The sequence below is a fragment of the Lathamus discolor genome, chromosome 1, assembly GCF_037157495.1.
Source record: "Lathamus discolor isolate bLatDis1 chromosome 1, bLatDis1.hap1, whole genome shotgun sequence".
Classification (NCBI taxonomy): domain Eukaryota; kingdom Metazoa; phylum Chordata; class Aves; order Psittaciformes; family Psittacidae; genus Lathamus; species Lathamus discolor.
In genome coordinates, this window is record NC_088884.1 from 69,274,710 (window position 1) to 69,296,939 (window position 22,230).

The following is a 22,230-nucleotide window of genomic DNA, read 5'->3' on the forward strand; positions in this document are numbered from 1 at the left end:
AGGGAGGGCCACGCCCCTGCGAAGCGCGCGAAGCCAATGGGAGAGCCACTGCCAGCTCGGCTTGTTTTCTATATATATACACACAGCAGAGCCCGCTCGACGTGTCCGGGCTGTCCTAGCCAATAGGAGAACTGCCACTTGCGACAAAGAACACAAAGGGCCAATCAGATAAGAAGACTCGAGCAACTGGGTGGGACTAAGAAAGATGGGAAAGGCCCGCCCTTGTGGGTGGGCTTTCTCTGACGGAAAACCAATGAAAAAGAGGGGAGCTTTGACAGACACTTGTGCCAGCCAATGGAGAGGAAGGGAGCGCGCCGGGGATCGCCTCCACCAGCAAGCGCTCCGCTGGGGTGACGGGTGCCGCCGAGCAGCCGCGGCTTCGGCCGGTTGTGGGGCCGGGGAAGGCCACCCACAGCCCCAGGCTCCGCGTTCAGGCCGTGAGGGGACAACCGGGGAGGAGGCCCGCCGATAAGGGGCTTTGCGGGCGGGCCGGCGGGGAAGCGGCGTGTCTTGTGCCTCCACCGGGCCACCCGCCCGCTCGCCCGCCGCCGGCTCCAGCTCGGCAGGCAGGGTTGGTGTTTACGCACCGGGCGGTAAAACCGCTCCAGCCGCCTCGGCTTATTTGTCGCCGCGTGAGTCTCCGCGCTATCACTGACCCCGCGGCCGAGAGGGGAAGTGGAGCTCAGGAGGGAAGTTAACCCGCCTGAGGTTAAAGCAGCCACGGGGCCGGGAACGAGCTGCGCGACGGGGCATTCCCCGCCCGGGCAGCGAACCCTGCCGCTCTCTGCGGCTCCCGAGGAGCAGACGCCGGTTCTCTCTTCCGCAGGAAAGCCGGGCGCACCTCGCTCCTCTCCCCCTCGGGCCGCCCGTTAACGTCAGGGGGCGGGGGAAGGGGGTCACGGGGGGTGTGTGTAAGAGCGGAGCGAGCGGCGGCCCGTACGCATGCGTTAACGGCTGTCGGTGTGGGGCGGCCGGGGGCTGAGGAGCGGGTAAGGTGGCGGGGCCCGGGCCACGGCGGTTGCCCTCGGGTGCTTCCTGAGGGAAGGGAAGGAGGCTCAGGGCGCCAGCGAGCCCTGAGGGGCAGGAAGGCGGCTGAGGCTGTGGAGGGAGGGAGGGAGGGAGGAAGGTAGCGTTAGGCGGGGGCTGTGGGGCTGGGCCTGGGCTGTGGGGAGCGGCTGCCGCCCGCGGGGGTGGGGTGGTGGTTGTTTTTGTTGTGGTGGTTATGGTGGTTGCTGTGGTGGTGGTGGTGGTGTGAGTGCGGGGTGGGAAGGTGCGAGGCAGGCCTCGGGGCTGGTTTGCCTGCTACCTGCCTTCCCCTCGCTCCCCACGGGCTTTGTGCTGTCTTTTCTCATTGCTAACGGAGACCTCCCTTTGTCAGAGTGCAGCGTGACTTGTGAGGAATTGCCTTCCCCGGAGCCTGGACCTAGGTGTTGTTGTTTTGTTTTGTGGCCTAGCAAGAAACGGTTTCCTTTCCCGAGCTGTTGGTATCTTCTTGCCTGGATTTAGTTATAGAGGAATGCAGCTGATAAGTCCTTAACCACCCTGTGCTCCCATAGGCAGCACCAGAAGCTGGCTTCATCTTCTCCGCTTTGCCACTTTGGGGGTGGGCCTCTCTTTGTTACCTACTCTGGGTACCTTTTTAGTGGCACTGTAGACTAAAGGAGATGGAAGAAAAGGAGCGATGTGATAAATTCCATCTGGTACCTTGAGACTAAGGGGATTAATATCTTTCGACTTCTTTTTCAGTGGGGGGCAGGGGGGAGGGAAGTACTACATTTTATGGGGTATGGGTGGAGGGAGGAAAACTATGTTGCAGATCTCAATGTGGTTTTTAAAACCAGCCGTCAGAAGCAATTACTAGATAAACTGAAGCACAAGAGGAGGGTTTGGGAGCTGGAAGCAGTGCTAGCCTACAAAAGAAAGGGGCAGTGGGCTGCTGTTGTGACTGTGGAGGAAGAAACTTCAGCCTCCTTCGTTTCTCATCGCCTACTCTCCACCCACGCTCTGAGAAAATGAGTTGTGTGCCATGGAAAGGTGACAAGACCAAATCAGAATCACCAGAGCCACCTCAGCCACCACCACTGCATATTTACCATGAGAAGCAGCGTAAGGAGCTGTGTGCCCTCCATGCTCTCAACAACGTCTTCCAGGACAGCAACGCCTTCACTAGGGAAACCCTGCAGGAGATTTTTCAGAGGTAGGATACTCTCTGTACTGGCTTTAGCTTCCCCTTGTCCTCTGTTGCTCAGAGGAATTTTGAGATCTTATCTGGGGGGGGGAATACAGCAAAGCTGGGATTCAAAGTATGTTACTGCCTTGAACTGAATGTAGGTTCTTTTTTAAACACCTCCCCCTCTCTTTTTTTTTTTCTTCCCTCTCTTCATGCAGAAATTCTCTCTGTTTTTACTTGATTCTTAAACTCTTCTAGCTGCCAAATTTGGGTCCAAGGGCTTTATTGCAGATGCTGTCATGCATCTTCTGCTGTCTTCTCCCCCACCCACCTTAATGCATTCTACCCATCTTCCATATTTTTGCCCCTGCCTCATGTGATATGTTATCGTGATGTTAATATCAGATTTGGGATTCCCTTGGGAGAGTGAAGGCAGCAGGAATGACAAATATGTCGTCATAAAATTTTTTTGATCTGGTACCGCAGCACGTCTGAGTTTTTGGGGAAGTAGGAGCTTTGCCTAATGAGTGACTCCTTGTTCAAGTGGTTAGGTGAAGTTCTTTGAATATTATGGTTGAGACCCTGCATACTCTGTCAAACTGGATTTAATTTCAGTAGCTAGATCCAATTTTCTGTGGCATAGCTAAATGCTTCCCAGCAGCTTAAGATAATTAATAAAAGCATTTTTGGAGTTTTACTGGGATAAATTAAGTTTTTCATATGGCCTCTACAATAGCTCATATTTTGCTCAGAGTTTATTTTATGCTGTTTCAATGCTTTGTGGAAATTCTCCTCTGTGTGCCTTTGGAAACTGTGGTGACTTTTCATGAAGTAACTAAATAGGAAAAGGGGGTCTTCTCTGATATTCAATCCACAGATGTTGTGAACATCATGTAAGTTACGCTTGAATATCTGTTGCCAGCAGTTGACAGCATCTTATGTTTGTGACAGGAAGGAAATGGTGCTTTGTAGCAGCATTTGAGCAGGTACTCCTACAGGAGGCAGTGGCAGTCCCCTGTGCTGCTGATGGGCAGGGAGCTATGTGCCTCTTGCTGCTCTCCTGAAAACCGGATGTATGGACTCATCAAACGCATGCCTGTCTTTGGCAATAGAAATGTGATGATAGGCATCAGCAAATATCGGCTTGAAGTGCTGTTTGTGATAGCCTTATAAATAAACTTCTTGTTGGTGAAGTGGAGCTGGTTCATGGCAGGCTCAAGGCACTCGTTGTCTCGTGTAAGCACGCTGTGGTTTTGTTCCAGAGTGGTAATTGTCAGAATCTCAATCACAGATGGATTGCTATCAGCCTGAAGCAAACAAAGGCAGTTCATGTGGTAGAAGGAGCATGATGATCTAATTAGTTGGCTTTCATTGGGTTTGGTGAGACAGAACTAGTGTGTGGCATGAGGCCTCAGAAAGAGCTGGGGTGTTCTATCTTGTCAGACCTTTTGCTGTAGAAGGGAGAATTCGTCTCTGGTTCCAACCTGGTATTGTTCCATCCTAATACTTGGATCAGGATAAACAGATTGATTCAGCCTCATGGTAGTATGGAAATACACATGGCAGTTCCTCTCAGAAATGGATGAGCTATAAACTATGCACGAGAACTGCCACTACCTTTGCATCTCTGTTGGGTAACTGTTGGGTGTCTAGCTTTGACTTGCCTTTAAGAAGAGTGGATTCAGTTGCCCTTAATACATCGGTGTTCCATATGTCTTTCCTGTGTCTAGTCATATTCAGTGTGTTGAGAAAGCACTGGTGACTATTTTTAATAAGCTACAGAAACATTGTGAGGTGATTTTTTTTTTTTTTAAACCCAGCGTTGACAAGGTAACGAAATCACAAATAAGCTTAAGCTTTCTGTAGCTGTTGCCACATGCCTTGAACAGCAATTGAACCGCATTCATTAATCATTAGTTTCCCTTATGCTGCATCCTGTCATGTAAGGACAGGGTAGCCTGATGGTTGCCCTCTCAAGTGTACCCCAGAACTATGTCTGATGTCCCCTCTGATTGTCTTCTTTCCCTGAAGACAAGAAACACCTTTTTGATGCTTTTCTGGCTTTTGTTGCAGGAAGTAAGACTGCATGTTCCAAATACTGTGTGGAGATACAAACACTTTCACTTCACTGAAGTCTGTGTATTGAGACCTGATTAGGAAAGACAACTGTGAATAGGAATCTTGGATCCTGTTGTGTTGAGACAACACACTGATGACAGTTTCTGACTTGGAAAGCTCAGGAGGATTATTACCCAACTTTCTGTCCAACTTCATCTGTTTTCCTTGTCTTATGTTATCTTTGGGAAGGCAGTTTAATTCCTTGTCTAATCAAAATCCTTCAGCTGATGTTTGTGGACCCAATTTTGGTGTGAGTAGAAACATTGAGGCAATTCTTAGCGAATGTTAGCTGACAAGTACCAGTTCTTGAGAGTGCCACCTTTGCTGGTCTCTTCATCTCATTTCTGTGGCTCTGAAAGTTACAGGAAGGAACAAAGATAAATGTACTCTTTCTGCTCTCAAATAAGCTTGTCTCTGGAAAGCAGGGCCATGAGAGGGTGCTTGTGCAGCCCGGAGGGGTCTGTTGAATTGGAAGGTTTGCCTAGCTCGCTGCAGTCAGTAGAATTAATAGGTTGAAGCAATGATCTTGAGGAATTTGTTGTAGCCAAGTGATCTTGCTATATGGAGATGCTGGAAGAGCTGTGACAACCTGCAGTCATGTCTCTTCCATGAATGGTAAAATACAATAGAGCTTTGGAAACCACCATTCCTGGAAATGTTGTAGCTTTTCCAATCATGATGTTGTTTCTCCCTTCTGTAGTTAACTCACTTTCAGGCTGTTCTGCTGTACTCTGCTCCACTGCAAGAAAACTCACAGCTGATGTAGAAACCTACCTGTCTATAACCTCTCTAATCTTGGTTGATCTTAAACCCCCTACTCAATCCACTGCTTGCTGCTTCTTTTCAAATGCCTTATATTGTCGGGGGAGGAATCTGAAGGGTTTTCACTGGATGAAATACACCTGAAGAACTTGCACGGTGCTAAAGGGTGAGCAAAAACTGTGCAGGAACATCAGGAGTTTTGGGGGACGGAGTTAACATGAGTAGCAGGCAAAATGTGGCTATTAGGACAATATGAAACATCTGAACCTTGTGGTGGCAGAACTAGTGGAGTCCTTGCCAATCAAAAGAGCAATTCACCACAACAGAGCTTTGCATTGGTTTTGCATGACCTTGCTGTTCTCTGCTCCCAGTTTCCCCGTGCTTTGCTCTTCCAGCTGTTGAAGCCAATCTCTCACCTGTGTAATAATTCACCTTCTTGTCGTTTCCCCTAACCAATAGAAGTCACTAACTGTTGGTTTGTTGTTTGGGGTTCTTCTTTGCCATGTGTCTCCGTGTTTTGTCTTGCATCCATTATATGGACTTGGGTAAAGGATGTCATAATTTTGCATGTAATGTGGTAACTGATTCTGGATTTCTAGATGCTGCAGTAATGCAAATGATGTCTAGGCAAGCTTATGGATTAAAACTGAAGAGATTTATATGTAAACAGGGCTATCTCCTTAGTTACCTACAGCAACAGATCTATTTTTTTATCATAAAGCAACAGCAATGCTTTAGAAAGCTCCTAAACCCAAATATCTGCACAGCTTTGTGTCCAAGTGCTTCTTTCATTTACCAGTGGGGTGGTGGGGGAGAACAGCCCCTTTTCTGCAGCCAGCCCACCCTGCCTTTTGTCCTCTCATTCAGTCTTCAAGACTGGTGTTGACTGTTGAACTCTTGAAACTGTAGTAGCCATTGTCCTAAATTGCAAACTGGCATTTACTCTGACCACGAATTGAGGTAAAGATGTTTGAAGCATCCTTCAGAAGTACCAGCTTAAGGGAGCAGGGGAGGGAAAGAGGTCTCCTTCACATCAAAGGTAGGACCTTTGGAAGCTTAGTACATCAAAATCATTCTTAATACACTGTTTAGCCCTTTCAGCCCCTTTGCTGAATGATAAGGGTGAATGGAATAGTTTGGTTTTAAACAAACCCCCTGAAAATGGGCTTCAGGTTACACAGCAAAGAGCCCCTTCTGACTGTGGAATGCAGGTTTGGCGAGCAGCCTCCTGTTGTGTTTGCAGGCTGTCTCCCAACACCATGGTGACGCCCCACAAGAAGAGCATGCTGGGGAACGGAAACTATGATGTGAACGTGATCATGGCAGCACTTCAGACCAAAGGCTACGAGGCAGTTTGGTGGGACAAGCGCAGGTACCGAGATGTCATGTAACTCTGGGAACTGGCTGCCGTTTGTAGAAATGAGGAAGAGACTAAGTTAAAGTACCAGAATACAGTCTTAGCACTGTTTTCTGCACTCTTTCAGGGATGTGAACGTCATTGTCCTGTCTAACGTGATGGGCTTCATCATGAACTTGCCCTCCAGCCTTTGCTGGGGCCCCTTGAAGCTCCCCCTTAAGCGACAGCACTGGATCTGCGTCCGCGAGGTGGGAGGCACCTACTACAACCTCGACTCCAAACTCAAGGTGCCCGAGTGGATTGGAGGTGAAAGTGAGCTCAGGTGGGTGTTTTTATATGCTGTTCGTCAAAACCTTCCCTGTTGGAGGTGGGCAGTCTGCCTTTAAACAGTTGGCAACTGAAGCATTTATAGTTGACCTTCCATAGCAGAGATTTGAGAGCAATAAGGTTCTTGTGCCTCTGCTCAGATTGATACCCCATTTGCATGATATTCCTCTTTACTGTGAGGGTGGTGAGGCACTGGAACAGGTTGCGCAAAGAAGTGGTAAATGCTCCATCCCTGGCAGTGTTCAAGGCCAGGCTGGACAGAGTCTTGGGCAATGTGGTCCAGTGTGAAGTGTCCCTGCCTGTGGCAGGAGGTTGGAAGTAGGTGACCTTAAGGTCCTTTCCAACCCTAACCATTCAGTGATGCTAGGAAAATGCTTTGGGCAAGGCCGATCTCTGTGTGCTGGGGAGAGCCCAACTTTGTGTCTTGCATGACTGGCTCCATCACCTGTAATGAAGGTAGAAGCTAACTCTGGTATTAGTGGGTGACACTTGTGACAAAATGTACTGTGCTTGGCTCTCTTCTCAAACATGAGAGTATCAGCATCCCTTTGCCTCCTTAGTAGCAATCTGTGCATATGTTTCCAATAAAAGGCTTTCCAGACTCAAAGTGCAGCCTTGTCCCTGACAGCCAGGGAAAACCGCTGTTAGGTGTCATTTCCCTACATAAGCTTATGCTGCACTTCTGGCTTGACTTCCCCCTCCAATCCTAACACAAGATGGTTGGTGTGAATGGTTTGACTGTAAAGTCTCACCTGCTTAGCTGTTGTTCAACTTCCGTTCCTTCCTGTTCTAAAGCCTACTAGCAGCTTTGCTGTCTTGACGAGACTTGTTCTGGGGTAGGGATTGCATGTGAGCACTATTTGCAGAGCCCACCTTGCCATTAAAGTCTTGGTAAAGTGAAGCTTGGCATTTTGTGAACTTTTGGGGTAAAGTAACACAGTTCTGAAACTACGGGGCAGAGCTGCTGGTGGATTTTATCCTGGGTGCGCTCTTCTTCAGCAATAAATAAGGCCTTTCTCCTTAAAGAATGCTGGAAACATGGGCTAAAAGATACCAGAGAGAACCTTGATTTGACTTTCATAGTTACTGGAGATAATCCAAGTTAGGTATTAGAAAAAGTTTTTGGGCATAAAGGGGCTGCAGATCCATGTGAAATGAGCAGGTGGTGCGCTGCTGCTATGGCTTAGGACATCGAAGTGATTATTGTTTTGTTGGGGTTTTTCTGTTCCTCACCAGTATTCTGGATTTGTTGGAATTATTTTCAAGTACAATGGGATTCTTAATCTTGGAGACTGAAGAAACTGAACTTAATTCTTTTTTTTGCCACCTTAGGAAATTGGGAAGTGACAGCTATATAGACTTAACCTCTGCTGAGGTTAACATCTGTCTGATTCTGTGATCATTTTCTGGGTAGAACCTAGTGGGGCAAGTTTAATATTTAATAAGAAAATAACTGAACTGTGGGGGGCTTACTTCCCATTTCTTGTCATAATTGCGCAGTTAGTTGCAGTGAGTTGTTATAGAAGGGGATGAATTCTACATTCAGTGGTGCTTGTTTCTGTTTCTCTTGATGACAGGAAATTTTTGAAACACCAGCTGAGAGGCAAGAACTGTGAACTCCTGCTGGTGGTGCCCGAGGAGGTGGAAGCACATCAGACCTGGAGAGCTGATGTGTGATCTGGACTGACTCTGTCCTCCCACTCCAGCTCCTCTCCTCCCTGAACTCCTGACATCCCCAAAACCTGGATCATGGGTGCCCCGACTCCTCTCATCTGGAATTTCCTTTAAGATCTTCTCTTCCTTCCTTGGTGCAATAGGGCAATGGCACTGGACACTGGGGGTGCTGGGTGCAGGAGAACTGAGGGCGGAGTGGAGGAAACTGGAAGTCAAAGGTGGGTGAGCTGCTATAGCAGGCACTGCGCTCACTCCTGAAAACTGGGCTTCAGGGCTCTGGGAGCCTTCAGACACCCTTTCCCCACACATTTTGAGGCCACGTGTGGTGGGATTTCCTGGGGAGGAGCAGGGACTGAGCACACCGGCACCTCTTTGCAAGCCTCTCCCTCCAAAACAAGTTGCCATGAAGACCATTGCAGTTCCTACAGGTCTCAGGACACACTCAAACACTAGGAATGGTACGGTGCTCGGCACCACCCTCTGCTTCCGAGGGGTTGTTTGTGCCAGGAATTAGGAAACAATAATAAAAACAGCATAATCTTTCAATAAACTCTTTGGGGAGCTTGAGGATCCTTCCCCAGTGTCTCCAGGGATTGACATTTGTGGCAAGAAGCTGTTCCACAGCATATGGCTGCTGGCGAAGGTGACATGGAAAAAGCAAGTGCAGGGTCATTGAGAAGCATCATGTTTCTAGACTGCAGAGAGGCTGTAGTCTGCTTGGGGTTTCTTTGTGCTATGGTGAGTGATTTGGGGTTTGTTTTTACTCTTTTTTTAACATCTGTTTTGCTTTTCTACATGGTCACCCAGTAGTTTAGGGGCTGCTCGGAAAGAGGAAGAAAACTGAAAGGGGTTTGAGAGGAACTGATTCCATTTTCCTCTTTCCAGAAGTCTAACCCGCAGTCATGGAGATGTTCTGAGAATGTCCTAGAAAGAGGTAAAGTTAAAGCTCAGCTGAGGAGGTGAGCTTTCACAGCAGTGAGGCTGTGCCCGTTATAGTTACTAGCCAATAATGTGGGGGATGCAGAGGGCCCACCAGAACCTGCAGGCAGTTGAGACCCTGACCCAATGTTGAACCAACCTCTCCTTCAGTGTTGGCCAACAAACATTCCGTTAATGGACAAACAGCTTTTTCCTTCCCTCCTTTCCACGGGGAAGAGTGACCAGGCATGGCGACAGCAAGAGGAATCCCCACAGGCTGTTTCCCAGCGTTCTGGGTGAGCTGCAGCTCAGTCATGCCTTCCACAGCAGGAGGAGGAAATGCCAGATTTGGAACAGACTGTTGCATTCGGTGCTTCCTGGTTCAGCTGTTGTTTGCTTCCCTCCTTGACACATGGGATAACAGCAAATGCTGGGACACAACACAGCTCCAAGGAAGCCATTCCATCCTGCAGGAAAGTCTCATTTCTCTTGTTGGAGTTTGCAGGAGGGGTTGTAACTACCTTGTCTAAGTTCTTTTTCTCTCAAGAGCTCTGCAAACGCACGAGCAGGTGCTCAAAGCTGAGAGACCACCAAAACCTGCACCTTTCTAATGGAGAACAGAGGCCACATAGTGAGGGGATGCCACTGTTCGGGACATCTGGAAGCAGCGTTTTGCAGTCGCAGCCTCCCACAGCTGAGGGCAAAACAGCTCTCGCGCGTTTTAAAGACCGACGTTTCTATGAGAAGTCCTATTTCGTAACACATTCCAATGACCAATACCAGCTGGCAGAGGTTTTTAAACACTTTCCTACTGGCAGGATGTGCAGCCTGCGGCATTCTGCTTGTGACTTGAAGCCATTTCTTCAAGAGGGGGAAAAACATAAACTAAATAAACCTAGACAGCAATGTTTTCTATGCTAGTCGCACTTTGGAGAAACCCCATTTGCATGGAAGCTGCGAGCCAGTGGCTCAGTGCACAATATGCAAAGATGTTTTCAACTATTTTGGGGCTAATTTCCTTTCCTTGTTTAGTCCCTTCCTTTCCCATGGAGGGGAATCGGTTAGATCCAGCTGCTCAGGTAAAGGGAAAGTGGGATCATACACCCCACAGGAGGGGAGGGAGCTGTGCAGGCCCGAGGGGATGGGTGAGATAGCCCAGTGCCCACCTGGGATTGGGGAAGCCCCGGGTTATTTTCTTGCTTGTTTGGTTTCATTAGAGCCTCTTGTCTTGGGTTTGTTTACAGAGATGTATTTTGTTTAACCAAATATTAAAAATGGGAAAAAAAAAATCCATATAAATGTCCTATCATTTCTGTATGTTCAATTGAATTGTTCTGTAAAGGATGTAAAGGCAAAATAAATTTTTTTTGTTCTTTGGTTATAAAACTGCTACCTTTCTACATGAACCTTTCTGTGAGTAGAATTATAGCATAGTTTGAGTTGGAGAGGACCTTAAGATCATCCAGTTCCAACCCCCCTGCCATGGGCAGGGACCCCTCACACTAAACCATGTCACCCAAGGCTCTGTCCAACCTGGCCTTGAACACTGCCAGGGATGGAGCATTTACCACTTCTTTGGGCAGCCTGTTCCAGTGCCTCACCACCCTTAAAGAACTTCTTCCTTATATCTAACCTGAACTTCCCCTGTTTAAGTTTAAACCCATTACCCCTTGTCCTATCGCTCCCCTCTGAGATCTCCCTTAAGCAGCACAAAGCTTGTTGCTCTGTCATCTTCAGGTACCAATGCAGCATCCATCCCTTCCCGTGGCTCCAGAAGAACTGAACCTCCCTAAAGGACGTTTATTAAAACCACACTGCTCAGGTTGGATTTATTTAATATTCAATACAAAAAAATACGCAGCCGATTGCTGAAGTTCTACTTGATGAGACAGAGGATCAGCATGATCGTCTTGAACCTGACGCTCCCTCGGTTCTCACATACATACACGTATGAAGCCGCCATGACAGTATTTCTGCAGATGCATCTTCCTGGAGACAGTTTTCCATGGGGTGCAGCCACCTGCACCCCACCTTCCTTTGCTTTGCCTCCTGGGGAAGTTATTTCTCTTCCTCCTCCTCTCACTAGTGTCCTTCAACTCCATGTCAGCCAGCAAAGGATTCAAGACTCATTTTGCTTGACTTCCGAAACCCAACCTGAGCCCCAGGGTGGTTTTATGGGAGTACGAGGGGCCTGGAAGAGGAACTGAATTCCCCCAGTTCAAGTCTGTGACTGGTAATGGTGCACTGATTGAATAAAAGGAAAAACTCACGACTTCTATACAGGGGGAGGATGCAGCCAGGAGCTGTCAGCAGGTCCAGAGGGGGACGGGCTTTCCCCCCTCTTTATGAACAGGTCAATGTCCCAAAGGAGAACCAAAAATAAAAACGGGACAAACAAACAAAATGCCCTGACCCAACAACTCAACAGTTCAATAGATCATAATCTCAAGGTCTTCCCACATGATACAAATCCAACGCAGCTTCCACAAATTAGATCTTCCCAGACAATGGTGGCAGGGCCCCCGGCATCCCTCCCGAGAGCCCTGTGTTGGGTCCCAGGAGGATCTGGAAGGAAAAGGGTCAGTTGAGGGGCTGCAAGGACAGGGGCTGTGTGCTGCCTTCCCTCCCACAGCCTTCCAGCTGGGCACTGAGGCTGTGACACCAGTTCCTCCCCTGCCACGAGAGCCCAGCGCAAAGCTCAGCCACACCGAATGCGAGTGGGGTGGATTTGGACGTTGCTGCCTTCAGCCCATGTGCAGTCCTCACTGCCTATTTTGGCCTGGTGAAAGCTAGGTTGTGTTTGCTGGAGTTTGCCATCAACTTGTTACTGGGAATCGGCTGGATCATCCCATTGGGAGCATCCAACCGAGGCACCCGGTGGGATGAACACTGTATAACGAGCCGCTCCCTAAGCTCCTTCAACAGGAGGTACCCGGGAGGTGCAACACCCTGAGCCAAACCTGCAGGGCCAGCGGAGGGGCTGGGGTGCTCCCGCCTCACCTGTCGCTGCTGCAGCTGCTGCTGCTGCTCCATCTGCAGCTTTTCAGTTTCAAACACGACAGGAAGAACCAGAATCATGAAGGAGGTGGTCCCAATCCACAGGGCTGCCCTGGAGAATCTGTGGACGAGAAAGCACGTTAGGAATAAGAACCGGTTCTTCCCCTGCTTCCCACAGGCCCCAGGCTTCACCCTTGTGCCTCCCTTTCCCCCTTGTGTGCCTCACACAAAAGCCACCCCCTGGTTCTGCCCCGAGGTGCCCCCTTTCCCCCACCCGGCTTTGCCCACTGCGCCGAGAAACAACGGCCGCGGCCCCGCCGCTCCCCGCACCGCAGGACCCGCTCTCTCACCTGTACATCTTCTGCGCTACCGACAGCGACAGGTCGAACGTGGCCCCTGCCGCCGAGCGGACGCACTCGGGGAACATCTCCGTGAGCCCCCACAGCCGCTCCGCCAGCGTCTCGTCCAGCTGCGGGCGGCAACAACCGCGTCAGGCCCGACCCGGCCCTGCGCGACCCACGGGGTCACGGCTGCCCCGGCCCGCCCCGCCGCGCCGCCCGCTGCCCCGCTACCTCCTCGTCGTCGTCCTCCTCCTCCAGCTCGTCCTCCAGCTCCTCGGCCCTGCTCGAGCCGCCCTTGGGCAGCAGCTCCTCCGGGGACAGGGACGCCGCGGCCGCCATCACCACCACGCACGGACGGAGGGGGCGGCGAGACAGCGGAAGCGGAAGGGCGGCCCTCCCGCCGCCCGGCCGTCGGGGGAGGTAGCGGCACCTGGCGGCCGGGAGGAGCCCGCCCGCGTTCCCCCCCTCCCCGATTCTCCCCGCCTCGTAGCTCACAGCAAACACCCGCAGACTCTGGGTTTAAATGCGTTTATGTAAACGATGCAAAAGCCTCAACAGCGAGCACCCTGCAGGCCCCCAGAGGGGGCAGGTGTGGGGGAGGTCAGGGGTGTCCTGTGTTTTTTAAGGTGCCCGGAGATGGTTCTTCTTGAGGAAACGCAGTGAGGTAAAGTGCTCTGAGAAAATCCGTGTTAGTTGACAGCATCGTGGCGTGACTTGTGGGGGTGCCACCCCACCGTTACGTGGCACCTGCGGCACCAGAGGCACCTCATTACTTGCAGTCCCATGGAACGAAGCACCTACGCACACAGTACCAAGGTGCTGAGGAGGCACCAAGGGTCAGTGCTGGCCTCTTTGCTCCCCTGTCCTATGGCCATCTCCTCTTCTTCACTTCCTCCTCCGGCTGTGGCTCTTTAGTTCCTCCAGCTCCTTCTCCATCAGGTGGGACTCGGCTGTGGTCTCGGAGAGCTACAATGACAAGGGTGAGCTACTCCTCCACCCCCCACCCTGCGCTACAGCCAGCAGCTTTTCCCCATTCCATGGCACCACCTTCCCCCGAGACGTCACCAAGACGTAACAGCCGCGAGGCAGCACCCCAGCGAGGGAGTTTGCTCCCATTTGGGCAAGAGGGAAGCGAAAGGAAATTTCACACTTCATTGCCATCACTGGGGAAAGCTGGAGAGCAGCTTGGGCTTCGGCTCAGCGCCACAGCCACAGAAGCTGCTTGCCAGTTTTAAAACACAGGAAGAGCGCAAGAGAGGAATGGGATGAGGAGGTATATGCTCAGAGTGACATAAAGGGTAAATCACTTAGTGGTCTAAGCACAGGCATTCCATTTCTCGGAAAGCATCTCCATATTTTGAGCGTCATCGCTGGGTAAGGTTGAATTTCGGTTTATTTAGGGCTTGCGGATTCCTTCACCCCATGGTTTGCACACAGAAATGGTGTCACGCCACTTGTCACAGCAGCTGGAAGCTTTCACCTTAACCACCAGAGAAGGTGGCTATTGCTTTGTTTCACTGTTAGGGCACAGGCAAGAGTAACAAGAAAAATGTCATAACACCGTGCAGGAAGGGACAATGGAGCCATGGCACTTGTAGGGGCTCCTCTCACATCAGCCATGGTGCTCACCAAAGCCAAACTCTACTGCAGAGGAACCCCCACCTCCTCACAGCAGAGGCCAGATTTTGCTCCTGCCCTCACTTCACCATCACAGCTGTCCTGTGTAGCAGGGAAAAGCCGAAAGAGAAGGGCACAGACCCCAGTTTGCCCCTTTGCTTGGGCACCTCTGCTGCAGCGGCAGCTGTGCACAGACTCACCATGTCCAGCAGAATGTCCACTTTCAGCCGAAGGAGGTTGTTTTCTTCCTCCAGCTGCTGGTTTCGCTTGCGCAAGCGCTGCATTTCTCTGCGATCCCCTGTGAAGCTTCCTGATTCTGGAAGGAAGGAAGGAGGTCAAAAGGCAGATTAAAATCATAGAATCCCAGACTGGTTTGGGTTGGAAGGGACCTTAGAGCTCACCCAGTTCCAACCCCCTGCCACGGGCAGGGACACCTTCCACCAGACCAGGTTGCTCCAAGCCCCGTCCAGCCTGGCCTTGAACACTGCCAGGGATGGGGCAGCCACAGCTTCTCTGGGCACCCTGTGCCAGGGCCTCACCACCCTCACATGGAAGAATTTCTTCCTTGTATCTATTCTAAATCTACCCTTTTTCAGTTCAAATCCATTCCCCCTTGTCCTGTCACTACAGGCCCTTGTAAAAAGCCCCTCTCCAGATTTCCTGTAGGCCCCTTTTAGGTATTGGAAGGCTGCTACGAGGTCTCCCTGGAGCCTTCTCTTCTCCAGGCTGAACAAACCCAGCTCTCAGCCTGTCCTCACAGGAGACGTGCTCCAGCCCTCAGAGTATCAAAATGCAGGGCGTCAATCAGCCACTGCTACTCCAGATCAGAACCAGCAGAGCCACACTCTACCTGCCACCCACTGGCCATTCTCAAACTTGAGGCTCTGGCCGGCGAGGTTCATGGTGGGCATGCTGTACTCCAGCCCCAGCTCGATCTCACGGGTCGATCTGTCCAGCTGCAGGGAGAAGATCACACTCAGCATCTTATGGAACTCCAAAGCCAACCCCTGCTCTGCCCCCCCCCCATTTCTCTGTGTGGCATTCCAACAGAACCTGATGGTGCTGAAGCATGAAATCCTACTTTGCCCATGTTCTGCCGCAGCACAGCACCAAGCCAGTCCTCTCACTGCACATCTGCACGTTCTCCCACTCAAGCACACACACACCTCCCTGCGCTTAGAGACCATTGGTGAGAAGTTTTAGGTGAAACAGTTCTGCACTAGGATGATGATGATCTTTCCCTGCTCTATTCACAGAACCACAGAATGGTTTGGGTTGCAAGGGACCTTAAAACTCATCCAGTTCCAATCCCCTGCCATGACAGGGACACTGTTCCATTTCTACCTTCACAGACTGTCACCAGTGACCGTAAGTGGTGCCAGGGAAGAGGCATGGCCAGGAGCTCGTGTGTGGGTTATGGTGGTGTGTGGGTTATGGTGGCTGGGGGGCACTCACCAGATTCAGGTTGGAGAGAGAGGCAAATTTCCTTGGGGGGGTCTTCTTTGGACTGAAGGTGTTCCCGAAGAGAGGCATCCCAGCGCGGCTCCCGGAGCAGGACGGACGTCAACAGCGCTCTGAAGACGGAGGCTGCGAGCGTCGATGTGACGAGACGGCGGTGTTGGCGTTTCCTCTGGTGGCCCCTTTCCCAGCACGTCCAACAACGTTGCCTGGTGCCCACCTACAATCAGACCCCGCACCCGTGGTCCTCAGGCTGTGCGCCAGCCCTCCGAGGGGCTCAAATGGAGGCGGGGTGGGGAACCGCAGAGCGCTGGGGATGGTCCCGCTCCATTTCCCTTCCCCGGCATCTCACTGTTGAAAACAGCGGGATGGGCAAGCGCAGATGAGGCACACCCCCATCACCCCAACACCCCCCCCCCGCCCCGCAGTGGTATGGTCAGCCTCGCGGTGCCAGGGGGCCCGGGCCGGGCTGGGCTGTTCCATCGACCTTCGCCCGGGGGGGGGGGGGGGGGGGGGAAGGAGAGGGAAAGCACCTCTCTGCCGCGTGCTCCCGGCGCCCAGCGTTCGTGCCGCCGCGCTCAGCCGCCGTTGCTGCCGCGTGCCTCGGGAGCGGTTTGCGGCCGTTGCGTTGCCATAGCGACGGCGGGGCGCTCCGCCGCTCCTCCCCACGCTGCGGGGCCCGCGGGAGGAGGAAAATGGCGGCCGCGGGGGGTACCCTGCCCAGGGCCTCGAGACCCGCCTCGGACCCGCCGGGCTGCTGCTGTGGAGACGGGGCCCTCAGTGCCATGGGTTAGTGGCGGACGTGGCAGCGCTGGGGTAACGGTTGGACTTGATGATCTCAAAAGGTCTTTTCCAGCCTGGGTGATCCTGATTCTGTATGACCAATATTTTTTATGTTGCGGAGGCAAAGTACCACTTCTTTTCTAAATTTTAAAGTCATTCCCTGTTAGAATTCAGCGAACTCAAATGACTTGCTTCATTGTTAGAAAAGCTTCTGTTCAGAAGCTTAATTTTAATGACATATTAATGTGTTGACTTTAGTTAAAAGGGGACAATAAAGAAAAGGAGGGGGGAAAAGGGTGGGCAGGGGGGAGAGCCAGAAGCGCCAGGAAAGAAAGGAGGAAAAAAAGGGAATCGCCACCTTTTTCATTTCCCTTCTACATGTATTAATACTCCACAAAACTGTTACTTAACAGTTTTTCATTCGCAGAAGGGTGCTTAACTGGCACCCTTCCTGAAGTGAGCCAGGGAACTGCTCACTTGGAATGGGAACTGGAAAGAGACCAGAGTGCCAACCTGGTGACTACTGACAAGAGAACAATCTGGTGCTGCAGTATCTTCTGATAGTTCGGTTAAGCAATATCTTATTCCTGTAGGATGCATGCTACAAGAACAGAGGCCTTCTGACACCTAATCACTGGAAATTAGGTGTTTTTTTCTCTTTCATTACAGGTCAGATGGGGAGAACCAACACCCTTAAAAGCAGCACAAAAACTTGCAGTTCTGATAAAGGGATTCATGAAGTAGTTGTGCCTTCTGTCAGTATTTAACTTCCGTGTGTGTGCGCGCATCTGTTGGGCCAGCGCAAACCTCTTGGAGTTCAACCAGGCCAAGTACAAGGTCCTGTACTTGGGTCAGGACAATCCCAAGCACAAATACAGGCTGGGCAAAAAATGGATTAAGAGCAGCTCTGAGGAGAAGGACTTGGGGGTGTTGGTTGACAAGAAGCTCAACATGACCTGGCAGTGTGTGTTCGCAGCCCAGAAAGCCAGCCATATGCAGGGCTGCATCAAAAGGAGCTTGGCCAGCAGACTGAGGGAGGTGAACTTCCCCTCTACTTCCATGAGACTTCACCTGGAGAACTGCATCCAGCTCTGGGGCCACCAATGCAAGAGGGACATGAACTCACTTGAGTGAGTCCAGAGAAGGCCAAGAAGGTGCTCAGAGCGCTGGAGCAGCTCTCCTGTGGAGACAGACTGATAGAGTTGGGTTTGTTCAGCCTGGAGAAGAGAAGGCTCCGGGGAGACCTCATAGTGGCCTTCCAGCACCTAAAGGGGCCTACAGGAAATCTGGAGAGGGACGTTTTACAAGGGCCTGTAGTGACAGGACAAGGGGGAATGGCTTTAAACTAAAAGAGGGTAGATTTATTAGAGAATAGATATAAGGAACATATATATATATAAGGTATATAGATATAAGGAACATATATATATATATATAAGGTATATAGATAAAAGGAACATATATATAAGGTATCTAGATAAGATATAAGGAATATATATTCTTCCCTGTGAGGGTGCTGAGGCACTGGCACAGGCTGCTCAGAGAAGCTGTGGCTGCCCCATCCCTGGCAGGGTTCAAGGCCACATTGGATGGGACTTGGAGCAGCCTGGTCTAGTGGAAGGTGTCCCTCCCTATGGCAGGAGGTTGGAACTGGATGAGCTTTAAGGTCCCTTCCAACTCAAACCATTCTGTGATTCTGTGATTATGCAAACGCAAAAGGCTGGAAGTGAAGCGAGGGCAAGAACCTTGGAAGAAAAGTTGGGAGAAGGCAGAATTACAATTTTGAACTGAAAAGGCCTGTAGCTAAGTCAAAGACCATACTGCCCAATCAGGATAGTGAGGGACTGAACTCCTAACACTTGCATTTTTATTGTTGAATGCACTGGAAATTTCTGAGTTTCCAAGCAAGTACTTGGACATGCAGAGCTCCAGATGAGAAAAGCATCTCCCTGAGTCACATCCCATTCTTTTATGAACTTGGAGTTTGTTGTTGAGTGGGGAAAAACTAGATATTAAGAAGCACTGGTCAGGATGTGCTCCACCAGTAACACAGGGGTAGTAATGTTCACCTTTCTAGAAGAAACCTGTCTGTTTCAGCAGAGCTGTGTGCTTGAGTTCTCCTTGCTCCAAGTGGGATGAGTATTGTGGTAATGCCTTATAATTGTAAAACTAACTGTCTGCTTTTCTCAGGCTCTCACGGTGATTCTCTGACAGCCTCTTTCTCCAAGGTAGAGGCTCAGAAAAAGCCAGGCAGGCTGTCCCCACCACCCTGGCATGTGAGGTGAATGCTCACTTCTGTCTGCCTGGTTGCTTGTGCATGGATGCGTGTGAATAATTTCAGAGTTGGTAGGGCTTGTGAATGAGAGTTCAGAAAGCTTCCTCCGAAGTTGTGAGAGCAAGAGGAAGAGGTTTTGGTGCCTGGTTTCTGGTGTGATCTGCTTCAGGAATTTTGCTTCTTTTGCATAGTTTTACTAAATTTCATTTCTTGCCAGACTCCATTTCCTCAAAAAAAGCTGTGGAATTTCCTTGCTGCACCAACCTCCCAGGCTATTCTAGCAGCAGCTTCTCATCATTATTTCTCCACTTAAATCAGGTAGATACTGAGGCAAGAGCATCATCTTTTCTAGCTTTGCCTCTCAATATATTGCATTGTTCCCCTGCCAGCAGGTAGTTTGACATATGATTTTAAGCAATTGGCCTGGTTTTCACTGTGCCTGTCACTTGGTGGGGAGGTGAACACCTAGCACACTCTCTCTCTCCCAGTGCAATAAACTAGAAGCATCACTTAAGATCTGCAAAAGCTTATTAAACAGTGAAGAACCTTCCTATTGCAGTCATCGTGTAAGGAGGCCACGTAGCTTTTTATAACAAAGTCCTTGGGAGCGCTGGTGGAAGGCTGAGAGCGTGACAGGATGAAGATAGGGCTGTAGCACATGACAATGTGGAAATTTTGGAATAGACCCAGGCTGGTTTTGGTAGCCTAATTTGGAGCTGCTTCTTCAGCTTTTTTGATTCGCAAGCAATACAGAATCTATAGCTTAGATTGTGTCAGAGCTGCTTTTAACTCAGTAGGGTTTCTTTTGCCTTGGTTGGTATTTTTTCAGACACAGTGCAGGATTATTATTTTGCCCTGTTATATCAATAATTATAGGGAAACCGCACTGACTGTTGAATTCAATAGACTTAACTCTAGGTTTACTCTGATGGCAAAGCGAATGTTTATTGTAATTATTGCCTCTTGGAAGTTGCTACATTGACTGGTGGGCTAAAAAAGCCTGAGTTAAAAACCTGTAAAATCAAAATTTTTGGGTATATTGAAATTAATTCCACGCCCAATTAATTTCTTCAGGAGTGAGAAAATTCCTGTTGCCTCAGTGCTCTGCAGTTAATTTCACCTCCTCTAGCGGCACAATACGCAATTAACGATGTTCCTTCTTTTAGTATGCTAGATAGTAAATGCCTCGCCTATATTTTATTGACAAAGCAGACACTTTTTTTCTCACTGTGTTTCTTTTTTTTCATTACAGCCAACTCAAGAGATGAAAGAACAGCAGTTTCACCACTTTGCAGAGTTACGCTCTCCTCCTGCTTGACTGTCGCGGATTCCACCACCAGGAGGCCCTCATTAAAGTGCTTGTAGTTAGGCGAAAAAAACACAAGGACGGAAAAATGAGATGGAGAAACCCATTCCCGTAGAAGTAATCTGAAACTAATACTTATCCTATAAATAGACATTTATTTTTTTTGGAGCGTTGTGCAGGCATCAAATTTTGCAGGAATCCTAATATCCAAACCATCGGTTGTACTGTAACTTTTTAGGATAAGGGGGTGTCACAGGTGGTATTCCTGCATTGGATCACCAAGTTATAGCCAGGGAAGTTCATGCCTTTGTCTTCTGGATAGTAAAGCTTTTAATAATGTAATGAAAATAATAAAATAGGGTAAAGCACGGTTTGGATTTATAGTCACTCACGACTGCCCTCTATCTTTCACCCACCGAATATGCCCTCATCTGATTCATTTCTGCATTCTCTCTCCTAGCTATTTCCTTATTCCCAAGTTTTTAATTTCCTTTCACTTTTCACTGCAGGTTTTTATTGTCTCCTTAAAATTCTAAATATCTGTACTGACAGTCTGATTGCTCTCTTTTGCTAACATTACCTGCTTTAAAGAAAGGGGGAAAGAGAAATGTTTCCATTCTTTTTATTGCCAAGTTGTCCACTTATTTCCTCAGTTACTGTCTCTTCAAAGCTGCAGTCATTGCTTTGTCTGAAATGTATTCAAAAGACCAGTGTGTCTATGATCTCTCAACTAAAAAGTATGAAGGTGTCATTTTTCTCTCCTTAAACCCTATTTTTTCCACTACTGAGTCAAGCCTCCTGTGTACACTTCTGGTTTCCCAAGATCACATTTCAGTACCGATGAGTCTAAGACGCAGCTTTGCAATGTAATTTCAGAATGGATGATAGGTGAGAGTAATATTGTGCCTGGCAGGAAATGTGGCTCATGCAAACTGTCAGCTGCAAATTGAGTTATCCTTTGTCTTTCAAACTCAATTTCTGCCCTTCTTCCCTAAATTCACATATATACATTCTACATGTTTACATTTGTTTACTTAGGCCTTTCTTGTGTGTACTGATGTGCAAAACATGTATCCTCTGCTCTAAGAAGCAGAAAAGATGTGTATGAATCCATGATGTTGTATCCAAAGTTCCCAGACCTCTGAAGAGGTTTTCCAATCACTGTTCACCTTAGAGTTTAAACAAATATGCCAGTAGTTCAGCTGCTCACGTGCTCTGGATAGCATCCATCACTTCCTGACAGAGTTTGCCATGAAGCTGTCCTTGGTGGCCAGGAGACCGAGGGTTCAGAGGACATGTGTACTCCACACAACAGTAAAAGTTTGTATTAAGCTCTATTGCATCCTAAGGTTCCTACTGTTTGGGATCTACTTCACTGGGGAATAGCTCTGTGGAAAGGGACCTGGGGGTCCTGGTGGACAGCAAGCTCAATAGGAGTGAACAGTGTGCAGCTACAGCAAAGAAAGACAATAGGATGCTGGGTTACATCAACAAGGGTATCACCATTATCCCACTCTACTCCTTGCTTGTGAGGCCACACCTGGAATATTGTGTTCAGTTTTGGTCTCTGCTAAGCAGAAAAGACGTGCTCACGCTGAAGAGGGTCCAGAGAAGGGCCACAAAATTAATCAAAGGACTAGGAAGCAGTATGAGAAAAGGCTGAGAGAGCTGGGGTTGTTCACCCTTGGGAAAAGAAGGCTCGGGGGAGACCTTACCAACATGTTCTGGTATTTAAAGGGTGGCTACAAAGAAGATGGAGACTTCCTTTTTACAAGGAGTCACAAAGAAAAGATGTGGGGTAATTGATAGAGGTGAGGAGGTGGGGAGATTCCAGCTGGATGGAAGAGGAAAATTTTTCGCAGTAAGAATAATCAGCCATTGGAATAATCTCTCCAGGGAAGTGGTGGTTTCCCCAACGCCGAACACTTCTAAGGGTCAGCTGGAGAGGGTGCTGGGCCATCTAGTCCTGGTCATGCTTGCCTAGAAAGGTTGGACCAGATGATCCTTGAGGTCTGTTCCAATCTGGTATTCTATGATACCTGGCTACTTGTTGCTTGCTTACATGCCTGTCTTCTCTTTGTCTCTTACTTTCACATTCATCTGTTTCTGTGCATCACTTAAAATGTC

At 49.5% G+C, this 22,230-nt stretch overlaps 3 protein-coding genes and 1 long non-coding RNA gene across 9 annotated transcripts; 2 read left to right on the forward strand and 2 right to left on the reverse strand.

Moving 5' to 3' along the window:
* The first annotated feature begins 326 nt into the window (after positions 1–326).
* On the forward strand, positions 327–10,712 carry JOSD1 (Josephin domain containing 1). Of its 2 annotated transcripts, none has more exons than XM_065678188.1 (5): positions 327–571; positions 1,379–2,197; positions 6,294–6,422; positions 6,535–6,729; positions 8,312–10,712. In XM_065678188.1, exons 2-5 carry the CDS (start codon positions 2,013–2,015, stop codon positions 8,409–8,411), a joined length of 609 nt encoding a protein of 202 aa, XP_065534260.1. In that variant the 5' UTR covers positions 327–571; positions 1,379–2,012; the 3' UTR covers positions 8,412–10,712. The 2 variants fall into 2 exon arrangements, with proteins under 2 accessions (XP_065534260.1, XP_065534252.1); XM_065678180.1 differs by lacking the exon at positions 327–571 and adding an exon at positions 912–989.
* A 432-nt stretch (positions 10,713–11,144) lies between these two features.
* Positions 11,145–13,118, reverse strand: TOMM22 (translocase of outer mitochondrial membrane 22). The gene is made up of 4 exons (XM_065678199.1): positions 12,896–13,118; positions 12,674–12,792; positions 12,327–12,444; positions 11,145–11,891 (listed from the first exon to the last, which is right to left on the reverse strand). The coding sequence occupies exons 1-4, from the start codon at positions 13,001–13,003 to the stop codon at positions 11,817–11,819; spliced, it is 420 nt and encodes a 139-aa protein (XP_065534271.1). The 5' UTR covers positions 13,004–13,118; the 3' UTR covers positions 11,145–11,816.
* Positions 13,119–13,176: 58 nt separating this feature from the next.
* Positions 13,177–16,368, reverse strand: CBY1 (chibby 1, beta catenin antagonist). Of its 3 annotated transcripts, none has more exons than XM_065678204.1 (5): positions 16,273–16,368; positions 15,737–15,959; positions 15,132–15,237; positions 14,482–14,597; positions 13,177–13,630 (listed from the first exon to the last, which is right to left on the reverse strand). In XM_065678204.1, exons 2-5 carry the CDS (start codon positions 15,812–15,814, stop codon positions 13,550–13,552), a joined length of 381 nt encoding a protein of 126 aa, XP_065534276.1. In that variant the 5' UTR covers positions 15,815–15,959; positions 16,273–16,368; the 3' UTR covers positions 13,177–13,549. The 3 variants fall into 3 exon arrangements, with proteins under 3 accessions (XP_065534276.1, XP_065534293.1, XP_065534285.1); XM_065678221.1 differs by lacking the exon at positions 16,273–16,368 and adding an exon at positions 14,294–14,383 and having other exon boundaries at positions 13,177–14,181; positions 15,737–16,226; XM_065678213.1 differs by lacking the exon at positions 16,273–16,368 and having other exon boundaries at positions 13,177–14,383; positions 15,737–16,226.
* A 105-nt stretch (positions 16,369–16,473) lies between these two features.
* LOC136013811 (uncharacterized) lies at positions 16,474–20,473 on the forward strand. 3 transcript variants are annotated; one of them, XR_010612397.1, is made up of 5 exons: positions 16,474–16,528; positions 17,192–17,676; positions 18,713–18,803; positions 19,015–19,115; positions 20,050–20,473. It is a non-coding gene; the product is annotated as an uncharacterized LOC136013811 (long non-coding RNA). The 3 variants fall into 3 exon arrangements; XR_010612401.1 differs by having other exon boundaries at positions 17,192–17,652; XR_010612399.1 differs by lacking the exon at positions 19,015–19,115.
* Positions 20,474–22,230: the final 1,757 nt, after the last annotated feature.